The 12,167-nt window shown below is 36.4% G+C and overlaps 1 protein-coding gene across 2 annotated transcripts in view; it reads right to left on the reverse strand.

Moving 5' to 3' along the window:
* Positions 1–11,409, reverse strand: part of SYT14 (synaptotagmin 14) — a 128,361-nt gene extending 116,952 nt beyond the window's left edge. For both annotated transcript variants that reach the window (XM_008701188.2, XM_008701189.2), the window contains exons 1-2: positions 11,283–11,409; positions 4,014–4,229 (exon numbers count right to left, since the gene is read on the reverse strand). In XM_008701188.2, the coding sequence (XP_008699410.1) occupies positions 4,014–4,229; positions 11,283–11,394 (328 nt within the window). In that variant the 5' untranslated portion in view covers positions 11,395–11,409. The remainder of the gene's footprint in view (positions 1–4,013; positions 4,230–11,282) is intronic.
* Between the last annotated feature and the right edge of the window lie 758 nt (positions 11,410–12,167).

Raw genomic sequence — 12,167 nt, forward strand, 5'->3', positions numbered from 1 at the left:
GAATATATTCTTTTAATGTTTATTTTTCCTGGAAAAATTTCTTATAGATATCATTCCCTTTTGTAATTCAAAAAAATGGAAGATTAATATGGCCACCTAGAGGAGAAAACATGATAACAAATATGCCATCACATTTTCTTACGTTTTCTAGTGTATCTGTATTTCAGATTTATACATATAAACTGTTCTACAGGACTCAACTGAAGAGGGTAATCACGTATGAAAGAGACCTTGGTTGGATACTAGAGTCGCAATGATGACCTAACAGAAGCTAAAACCACATTCGCTTTGCAACGGACCCGACAAATAGAGTTTTTATAACTTACCATGTGACCTTTGGTTAAAAATTACCTACTCGATCTAAAATCTCTTCTCACTTCTGTAGAATGGGTAATCTTATCTACCACAATGATTTGCAGTGAGGATTAAATAGTATGGTGTGTACAGAAACTAACAGTCAGGTACACAGTAGGAGCTCAATATGGTAGTTCTTACTACCTGGTCAGAAAGTTCTGTACTGTTCTCTCCTAGCCCTATCCAGGCCCTCCCTGACCCACTCTAATCTTACAGATACTTTCAGTATTGGCTGTTCCAAAACTTCTCTACTAGAGTTATTCAGTGTTGAGAAGTGAACTAACAGTTCCTTACCAACACTAATGAGGTAATAGCATGTCATATAAAAGATGCACATTTAAGAATATTTTTCCTCTATCTTGTAGTTCCCTTTAGTTACCTCAGCCTACACCTCAGTTAACTTTGATCCTTATAAATTCACAGAATAATATACAGAATAAAAGGTCAGAGCAGTAAAGAGAAACATAACCTACTATATCTATCCCTTTACTTGTACCTCAGGAAAATGAACCAAATCCTACCAAGAGAACTATACTCAGCAATCCTCTTAGGTGGCCAGCCACGAAGTGAACAGTATTTCTGCTGAGTTAGCTATGCAGAGGAACGACCACCTGGTGGAGACTCAAATGTGTATTTGAACCAAATCCCTTTCCTTCCCACATATATGCGAGAGGAGGGTTACCACTGTTGGGTTGGCGGGAGAAGGTGAACGCTATGGTTATAATCTCATATGTACTTCTGCATCTTCGTGTGGGGGCATGTTAAGAATTTATTATCACTTGAAATTGCTTTTACCGAAGACCCTGAACTCTGAAGTCTCCCCCTCCAATCAAATTCTCCTTTCTTCCCCCATTCCACTGAATCCATTTTGAGCTCAAAGCGATTTGACTTTTCAATAAACGATAACGTATGATACAAACCTATTCTCCTAGTCTTTTGTTTTCTTACATTATCACTTGGTCATCTCTCCATCCTAAGTCCCAATGACAGTATTTTAACAATAAGGATATCCATCTCCACATCCAGATGTTCCAGACTTTTCTGATTCAGCATGACGGAAACCAAATTACCTCCTCCCACACAAACTTACTTCCCTAAGACTCTCTGAACTAATTAAAAATCTGGATTCTTCACTCACTGCACACATTCAATCATTCAAGATACACTGAGACCATCCTTAAATCTACAGACTCTGTGTCCCCAAACTCACTGCCAACGAAGGTCTCATCACTGCTTATCTAACTGGTCCTTTCTATCTTCAGTAGTCCCACCTCCAATTCATTTTCCATTACAATTTAAATAATCTTTCTTGAATACATTTCTAAAAGCACCACACTGTCCAGCTTAAAAATCTTCCAGGACTCTATATTTCCTTTAAGACAATAAACCCCTAAACATGGCATTCAAACCTATTACCTATTCTCCAAACACAGATTCTAAGCTAAAGACGCTAAAATACACTCTCGTTTGCTTTCACACAATCACGATTCCATGGCTGTTGAAATAGTGTTCACTCAAGTCCAGTTCACCCACTCTGTGAAGACTACATTAGACTTCCCGATATCCCCACCTTCCAAACAACACCCGAGTCACCTCCTTCCCTGAATGTCTACAGCACTTTGTTCATGAAACTAATAGACCTCTTATCATATTATATTATACATATGGTCAATGGTCTTCCTCCTCTAGTCTGTGGGCTCTTTGAAACAAGCTTGTTTTATTCATCTTTACACCTACAGTACATAGTACGGCACATAAAAAGCTTTCAACAAATGTTTGTGAAATAAATCTAATTTCAGAATGCCTAAAATCAATCTACCCGGGGTGTTTTATCAATTAACGCAGAGGAGAAATGGTAGGAAAGTAGAGATGGATCCCAAATACATAGGTAAAATGAAAAGAGAAGGTGCCTCCGGGACATTGGTAGCAGTTTCAGAGCTTAGGGCAAGAACAGAAGAGCCACTGAAGTTATACTTCTCTCCTCACTGCTTTTCCCCCAGACTACAGAGCCGTGATGGCACAACAGAACCATGGGGAAGCAATCGAGACAGCACAGAAGTGGAGGGAGTGAGGGGGAAGAAGCAGTGAGGAGGAAAAAATTAAAACCCTAAACTGAAGCTGCAAAAACGGAAGCGTCCGGGGTGACAGATGACATATGCAGCCCTTGCTCATGCCCGCTCGCTTTCATCACCACCACTGTTTTCTCTACCCTCGGCCACAATGACCATTTACTGTCACTTACCCACAGGGGCCAGAACTATGTTAAAAACTACCACATATACCATGTAATGTTCACGACAACTTTATCAGGAAGGTACTATCCACATTTTAGAGACAATGAAACAAACCTAAAAACCATTAACTGTATTGCCTGAAGTTTGTAGCTAACATGTTAGTCACAGGAGGCAGAATGAAAACAAGGATCAGGTTCAAAACCGCTTTTCTTATGGCTCTACTATTAATGTGCCAGGGATGGAAGGGGTGGACGTCGGCTGGGGACCAGCTTTACTGCTTCGCGTCACTCAGGTATCTTTGTAAGCACACATTCTGTTTCTCTCGTACTAGAATTCTAGGAAATTTTGAGGGTAGCATCGAGCATTTTTTATTTCTTCCCTACCATCTCGTAATGAGCTTTCTATATAGTAATCACTCAGTATTTGATTAATTTCTTATTATAAATTGTGTGCTAGTAGAAATAAAAAGGAGGTACATCGGTCATTAAGCCAAATTAGAACACCAAAAAGATGATTTAGCTCCTCTGACAACTCTATGTGGGGTAAGACTTTAAGTAATCAGTAGTTATAGGCCCTTAAACACAAACCACAGCTGTAAAATGAAGGATAGTTTGCGTTTGATGTAATAAAAAATCGCTGTCTAAGATACATGACTCTCTTCTTCATAGCTGAGAATAAAGGTAACAATTACTAAGAGCACTCACACATTCTATCAAGCATGTGAGCAGCCTACCTAAAATGTGGAAATAAGTATGCTTTAATTAATGGCAACTAATTTCCCATATAGGAAGATGTAAAAACATGTTAGAGTGGACATGTATCTTCTATATAGGTTGAATTTTAAGTCAAGGTCAATCCATGAAGTAAAGATCAATTAAAGACAAAATAATCCTTGAAAATTCCTGAAGTCACCCTTACGGCAAAGTATAATACAGCATGAGCTCTCAATCCACACTGGACACTTTTTCCCCTTACACAGAACAGCTCACTATTTCTTCGCTGTGTGCCACGTGAAGAATTCAGCTTCTGTTTAGGGGCCGCGCTGAACGAAAAAGCATACATTTACACACTAGAATCAAGTTCAACACTCTAGGAGACCTAGACTCTGCCAGTTTCCATACCAGGTAGTTAGAAATTGATTCCATGTGAGACAACAGCAGATTCACTTCTTCCACCTCGTGCTTGCGTTGTGTAAAGAGAAACACAAGTACTATGGTATTTAAATTATTTGGTGATTTGCTTTGAGGTGTTTTGGGTTTTGGCTTCAGTCCAAAGATCTGAATTTTGATAAATTATATTCACAGAAATGGGACTCTGCTTATCTTTTGTTTTATCGTGCAGCCACAGAGGCCTAGGATTTTAGGTACAAATAATCTAATACTATAGCATGTGATCTAAAAAAATAAAATAAGTAGCCTGTGTTACCTTCATCGATCGATGCTTCACTACTGTAGCCATCATACTCCGCAGACAAAGGGCTGTATTTTTGTCTTGTTTCCCAAGCATAGTTCTTTTGTCTCGAATCGGCCAACGGTAGTCTGGAATTGTGTGTTCTGGACAAGGCCTCGTGATATTTACCCAGTGCTTCATCTTCACTTTCAGAGGATGAACCATGCTCATCTTTGTCCATGTAGGAATTATCTATTTGGAATGACAGAGAGAACAAATCAAAATTTTAACACAATAAACTACGATGAATTTGATACACACACATACATATACACACACAGAGATAAATGTCACATATATCCACATACACATGAATGTACATATACACATACATACACGATGTGAATTTTCAACTTTAAATAAGTATAGTTTTTTCATTTAAGAAGCCCAAAGCTTTAGATTTTCATATTTTTAATAGAAAAAGATCAATTTGTATATTCTAATTATAAAAAAAGGTTAGTCGCAGGGATTTCCCAGCCATGTTACAGATAAAGGAAATAACAGAACTTGCCACCAGACACAATCTTTTAAAGGATGAGTAGCACAGAGAGAGACTTGGAAGCATTATTGCCAGTACCTATGAACCCGATTCAAACTAGAATGTGACTAGAGACATTTCAGTTATCATCTGGGTCCAAATTTTCAAAAATGATAATGCTTATTTCTAGGAGAAGAGAGAAATGGGCAGACATATACTGTTGGCGGAATTATCACTGGTACAAATCTTCTAGAGAGCAATTTGGCAATACGTATCAAACTTCAAATCTGCACAGTCTGTGATTCATTTCTAGGAATTTACCAATTCCATCTCCAAGAATTCGGCCTAAGAAAATAATTAACAAGTGAGCAAAGATATGTATTTCAGACAATTCACTGCACTGTGTTAAATAGCAACAGAAAACAAAAATAAAATATTATCTAAACGTCCATCACTGGGCTTTGGTTAAGTACGCTGTGATATCTCTAAGCAATGATACAGTATGCAGTCACTACAAACGAGGAGGTGAACTCACAGGTACTCACAGAAGAGTAACTACAACATTATGTTAAGAGAAAAGAGGAGGTTATAAAATAGAAAGCAAACCTACATTCCCATTTAAACACACACACACAAACACACCCCTACATGCAAGATACACACACACACACACAGATACACATATATGCAATGTATGTTCATATGCACATACAAAAATATGTGGAAGGACACACTTATTTTCTTTGAAAGGGAGAGTTACTAAGAAAATTTTACTTAAGTATAACTAAATTTCAAATAAATTTTTCAGGATATATAAAACTTGTATTATTCTTAAAATAATAGTTAACTAGTATAATAGTAACTAGTTGTTACCATTTTTTTAAAGTAAAAATTTTAAAACTACACTATGTTGAGGTTCATTTAACCTAAGATGAGCCTTCTCAGAATAATAAAACATTTCTGGAAAGATAAAGAGATCACAGCAGGTAGAATTTATTAGTTTAGTAGAGGTATTTTTCTCTTTATAAACATTTGAGATCATCTGTATGAAAGGAATCAAGGTTTGAAATTCAGGTGGGGAGACAGAATAAGTCATTTAAAAATATGGTAGAGAAATGGTATGTTTAGAGTCAGAAGGAAGGGAGCCTGGATGTCACTAGTCTAAGTCCTCCGTTTTAATTCAGTAAGAGAAAGCCATGAGAGGGTAAAGCTATGACCAGTGTCATATTCTGCACGGCCCAATATGTAGTCACTAGCCACATGCAGCTATTTGATTTAAAACAAAATAATTCATGAAAGTTCTTTTGAAAATCTCCTTTTCCTTACCTCCTACAACTCCCAAGTATATAATCAGTCACCCCTCACAACCCTGGTGCAGCGGCTCTTTCCGCCCATGGGTCCTGTCCCCCTGTCCTTTTTGCACCAAAAAATAAAATAAAATAAAATAAAATAAAATAAAATAAAATAAAATAAAATAAAATAAAATAACTTAAAACCCAGTCTCCCCAGTGCTACTGGCCATATAAGTGCTATACGTGCCTGTGGCTAGTGGTCACCACGTGGACTACATGGGACTTTTCCATCAGTGCAGAAAGTGCTGTTAGACGGTGCGGAGGTGATGGTAGATCTGGTCTAGAACCTGGGCCTTCTGACTCCCAGTTGAGAGCTTTAGCACTTTGTGGGCTACCATGGTGGTGGTCTCTAAGGCAGCAGGAGAACTCTGAGGAGGGTCACTAGACATTCTGCCATCACACTTCACTTATTATAAAATATTACCTAAAGCAGTCCTGCATTCAGAAATATAGAAGGAAACTCTTCCTTCTCTTTCTATACCCTCTAAGCTTTATGAACAAACCTAGAACACAGGTATTAGTAATACTGATATTACTATTAACTAATAATATTAGAGTTCAGCTATATGAAGAAGTAATCTATGGGTCAAATGATTTTCAAGACTTTTAGAACATAATATGTTTACGTTTAGTACTAACTATAATCTAGAATACCTGAGAGATACTTGAGTTTTCTAGGGACCAGCATGCTTCTGAATGAAAAGAAATCAAAACAAAATTAACTGTATACTGCTACATACATAGCACTTATTACTACTGTCTATCTGTTATTTTCTGAACAGCATATGTATCCTACTTTATTTTATTTTTGCTACTTCAAATAATAAGGCTAAAAAAACTAAACCAAGGTTACGCAAAACTACTGAATTTGATAACTCAAAACAGTCAAAAAAAGTCGAAACAGACTCCAAAAAGGACATACTTCCAAAGACTGGCTTTCCTTTTTAACTAGTCTATCTGTCCTGGATCAGCCTCTATGATATCACTTAAAAATCATCCATATAATTGATAAATAGCAGACCCTGATTCTGCATGAAACCATGCAGCAGAACTGAAAGTCTTCCTCATTTCTACTGCCACTCAGATTTTTGTTATTTTCATGAGAATCTAAATTTACAGAAAAATGACAGATATATCTGTATTTTAAATAAGAGCCAGTATACTTTTGGCCTTGTGATCAGATAGCAATAAATGGAAATGACTAAGGGATTACCAAAAGTAATCACTAGCAGTACAAAGCATTTCTGCAACCAAACCAAGTAACTGTCGGCTCACTGTTTTGAAAATTGTCACAAATACTGTGGTTAAAAACTATAAATGATTGGTTGGGATCTTAATTCTACATAGAGAACTCATGAAAAACAATAGATTGTTCATGTATACTCATTGTAAACACAGAACTCATATAAAATTCTTGATATGTGGCTAAACGAATAGACACATATCCTGAAGGGTGGTATTCAATAAAATAAACTCTAGGGGTGCCTGGGTGGCTCAGTCAGTTGAGCATCTGACTCTTGATTTCCCTTCAGATCATGATCTCAGGGTCAGGGGATGGAACCCCTCCTTGGGCTCTGAGCTCAGTAGGGAGTCTGCCTCGCCCTCTGCTCATCCCCCTGCTCGCTCGCTCGCTCTCTCTCTCAAGTGAATAAATAAATAAAATCTTTAAAAATAAATAAATAAATAAAACAAACTCTATTGCTCTAAAGGAAAAATAAAAAACACTTGATACAGATTCTTATGGGGATAGACTCGAAGGGCAACATAGTATAAGGGTCTCAGGGGTCAGTTACAAAAATATTAAATTTTAAAATTCAACTATAACATACTAAATACACTCCAACTAGAGAATGCCTACTATTTGAAACTGGAGTTTCTGGTTGTCGAATAAACAACCACTAAGAAAAATTAGGGCCACTGAAAAATTGGCCAAATAATGCAGGGACCAGGGACAATACTTAAGTTAGCAGTGTACAAAGAACATGAATGCTTTCAAAAGGATGGTCAGGAAAAAAAAAAAAATGAATGAACTTAAAAGTGTCTCCCAGTAAGAGGATTCAAGAAAATTTCAAATTAGATATATAGACACGTATAGGAAAGTTTGGAAATTTGGATGTTTTCTTAATTCAAAAAATCAAGAGAAAAGTTTATCACTCAAACCCCCAGTAGGAGACCTCACCTTTTCCTGGTATTATCTTAGAATAGTTTTCATCTTTACTCTTTGTTGTTCCTTTGTGGGCAGAAATGGCTTCATTTTTCTTTGTTTTTATGTCTCCTTTCACTTTGTAGCACGTTGTTGGATTTTTTTGTTCTTTGATTTTTCCGTGTAACTTATCTGTAGAATTAGCTGATGGTACTGGGTGTAGGTCTTCTTTCATGGCGGGTTCCTGTATCATATGTCTGTTGCTTGCCAAAATATGTTTTGGAGAACACTCATTTCCTGACCACTCATTCCCTCTGGGTCCTTTACTTTTAATAGCTTTTTCAGCTTTCTTTAAATGATTTTCTCTCATTTCTTGATATCTTACCTCCTTTAAGTCATTCTTACCATCATCGGGACTTCCTAATCCAATTTTTTTACCTCTGTCAGTATGTTCAAGTTCTTCACAAGCAGATCCAGCCCTTGCATTCTGCTTGGTAACTGACATCCCACCATCACTCAGGTGACCTCTCAAAGAAGAATCACCACCAGCATAACTGCCTTCCTGGCCTTTTGACGGCGCCTGTTGCCTATCATTAATATGTCTGAACCCTCTTTCTTCGTCCATTCTGTGATCTTGCTTTTGTGAAATTGAAGTATTGTAACAACTGATTCGATCTGCTCTGTGCTCTGAACTGGACTGTGTTTTCTGACAATTAGTGTCTTTGGAGACTTCTGGTGACATGGCATTGGCTTGTTTAGAAGTATCTACTACAGTGTCTGCCACTGCACAGTTTTCTTCTTCTGGGCGAAAGCCATTTATCATACTTGTTACCTGCTCAGCAACTGAGTCAGTTAAAGCGTAGCTGACTTCCCCAACAGCAGTGGTCAGATCTTCTACGGCATTACTGATTGTGTCCACCAGAGAAGATACCGAAGGCAGATTCTGCTGGAAAGTTTTGAAAAATGCCATTTTCTAACTCCTTATTCCTAACAGATGCAACAATGGAATTTTCTCTTCTCAAAACATCAACCACTTAGGAATTTGAATTTAAAATGTACTTAAATGTTGTTACTCATGAGCTCTGTATTATTATTTTGCATTGTGGCTTTTAATCTTTCTGTAAATGCATTATGCATCGAAAGAAATACGTCGAAGCAAAAACTCTTCCAAAAAAAAAAAAAAATCAAACCACTTGGCTTAAACGTAATTACATTTTTTCCCACTCCATAGCTATCATAACAGCAGCAAGACAATATTTTCCCCTCAAATACTATTGGTTTTTTTATTCTATACCTGCAAGAAGAAGTATAAAAAGGATTTTTATTATGGACTTTTGGTTTATTTACTAATAGTCTATGTAGGGGAACTATCCTATATTATTAACAAACTACCAGTATCATTTCAAATTAAGACAACTACTAAGGGGAAAATAAGCAATTTGCTCAGAGATCAGGACAGAGGAAAGAGCAGAGGGCGAACACTTGCACAGTTGCTACCAGATGCAAGGCACTGGGATTTACAAGTTGTTATACCTGATCTCACAATAACTCTAGAAAGTCAATATTATTATTCCTATTTAATAAGTGGGAAAAAAAACCAAGGCTCAGAAAAAGTAAGGTTCACAAAACCTTTCCAAAGGATCGTTAAGGTCAAACCATTTTTATAATAACAGTGAGGGGATATTTAACTTTTTCACTCTCATTTGCTCATAAATGAACACTGGAGTTTTCCAGAGGCTACATGGCAGACTGGAGAAGCAGACATGAGAATAACAGCTGGTTCTTCTTTGCCAGTCATTAAAGGGATCTGCAGAAAATATAAAACAATGGCACTCTTCTCATCATTTTGGGGAGGGGGGGAGTAGAAAATATACTTTTTTTAAGTTAAAAAAAATGTTACTTATATTTAACATGTATGTAATAGGCTTATTGGGGTTTTTGTGGGTTTTTTTTGTTCCAAGTTCTTATTTAAATTCTAGTTATTAACATATAGGGTACTATTGGTTTCGGGAGTAGAATTTAGTGATTCCTCACTTACATGTAACACCCAGTGCTCATCACAAGTTATTGGGTCTTTTTTAAACAAATAAATTGATAAGAATATTTTTAAATTTTCTCAGTTTTAACTTTTACTATGGTACTTATCAATAGATACAACTCACATAAACAAAACCTCTTTGTGGTCTTCGATACTTTTGAAGAGTGTAAAGGGGTCATTAGCTCAGAGAAAAAGCAGAAATGCTGAACCAGGGGATTCCTGGAGGCTGCCCCAAGAGAGATCTTTAACCAGTTCAACTCTACACAAATGATCAAGAAGCAAGACTCAAGTATGAGAAACGTTGAACTTGAATCAAAAATCACAAAAATACTACACTTTCCTGAGGCAGAAGTCACAGATGTAATTCAGAAACCAAAAAATTTTTATAAACAATGCTACCATTTTTTAAGTTACCAGAAGTAAGAGAACAACATCTCTCCAACACCGTACACAGACAAGAAAAGCCAGGTTTTTCTGCTAATGCTCTGCAGTACTGTTCCAAATTAACACCTTGCTTTTATAATTCTCAACTTGCTTCTGCTATCATTTATATAAGCCAGTCTCTGTAAACAGCAAATAAAGAACTCTTACAATAATATAAAAAAATTAACTCCACGGGATACTTTTCATGAAAGAGAGAACAAGATTATAGCCCTCATCTCTCCTACTATCTGGTAGTAGGAAGTGATATAATGCCTATGCACCAAGGGAGGGGGAGGAACACTAATTTTTATAAGCAGACTTTATCAATACACTGAGTAAAGAAAGAAAACCACTTTTTCCAAACAATAAAATGATCCATCAGCTGAGAATTCAACAGCAAATAAAGAAAAAGGGTGAATACTTTCAAAACCCTTCTATGGGAATATGGGGAAAAGCTCTCTAAAGAGTTATTTGGACAGTAAGATTTAAGCTATATAGAGAAGATACTTCCTTCTTAAGCATAACTACTCATATTACAGGCTCAAAAGCATACCTTACATATGAAAAATGAAAATGTCATTTTCTGAAAGTATGCAATTCATCTTTATGCAATATATTAGCAATTCGTGAACAGAAAGATAATTGAACATAATTTACTTATTGGATTTTTTTTTTTACTCTCACAGAAAAGTGGCTCAAATGCTAGTTTACAGTATGTCAAAACCAACCTTACCATGTATGTTTAAAAAAATAAAATAACAGAATGGTATAGATAAAAAGAAAAAGTAAGAAAAGCAGTGATGATACTTACAAATTTTATCTTGTGAGTTCTTCCTTGTACCATATCCTGAACCAAGATCTGGAAACCCGCCAACATTTTCAAAACAGAACTTCTTATTAATATAGAGAAAAAGGAGCAGCATCAAGATAATAAACACCCCAACAGCTGACAAAAATCCAACTGCCTCTGGAGATACTAGAGGAAAAAAAAGTCACAGCTGTAAGCGTTTATTCTTCTTTAAGCTACAAATAAAAAGGAAACCCCCACACATATGTTAGATTACCACCTTAGTTACATTATACTTTTTAATTGTCATAGTTTACATAGGTTTATAAGAAAAACAAACTGCACTGTTTAATGAGCTGTTCAATTCATTCAACAGTACTTATTCAAATCCAAAAGTTTCTGTATAAATTATGTTGAAGCAATCTTAAAAGGAGTTTATAAAATAGGCAGTTACATATTTAGTCCATTTAAGAGTATTACAAAAATTTTAGCACAAGAATTAGAAAAAATTATTTCCCATGCACAGGAATCTTACTTAGCCAAATTTATAAGAACGTATACTATTATTCTTATCTCTAAAAGCTTCAATGGCCCATTTTATTTAATAAACTCTGGACTTCTTAACTTGGCATTCAAAGCTCCAGCCTCTCTTTTCAGTATTACACCCTAATCAAATGGTTCCACCCACTGCCTCCTAATCAGCTACATGCATTTCCACACACCTTGTCTCTGTTCATCTTCTTCCCCTCACCTGGAATGACCGAGTCTGCTCTCTACCATATCTCACTCATTCATTCAATCAACAAATATTCCGGACCAGCAACCATACACCAGGCATTATCACATACACAGTTCCTGTGTTCCATGAACGGTCCGGTGAAGGCACTTACGACATGGTGGAACAGAGTC

This window comes from Ursus maritimus, unplaced genomic scaffold (assembly GCF_017311325.1).
Source record: "Ursus maritimus isolate PB19 unplaced genomic scaffold, ASM1731132v1 scaffold_2, whole genome shotgun sequence".
Taxonomy (NCBI): domain Eukaryota; kingdom Metazoa; phylum Chordata; class Mammalia; order Carnivora; family Ursidae; genus Ursus; species Ursus maritimus.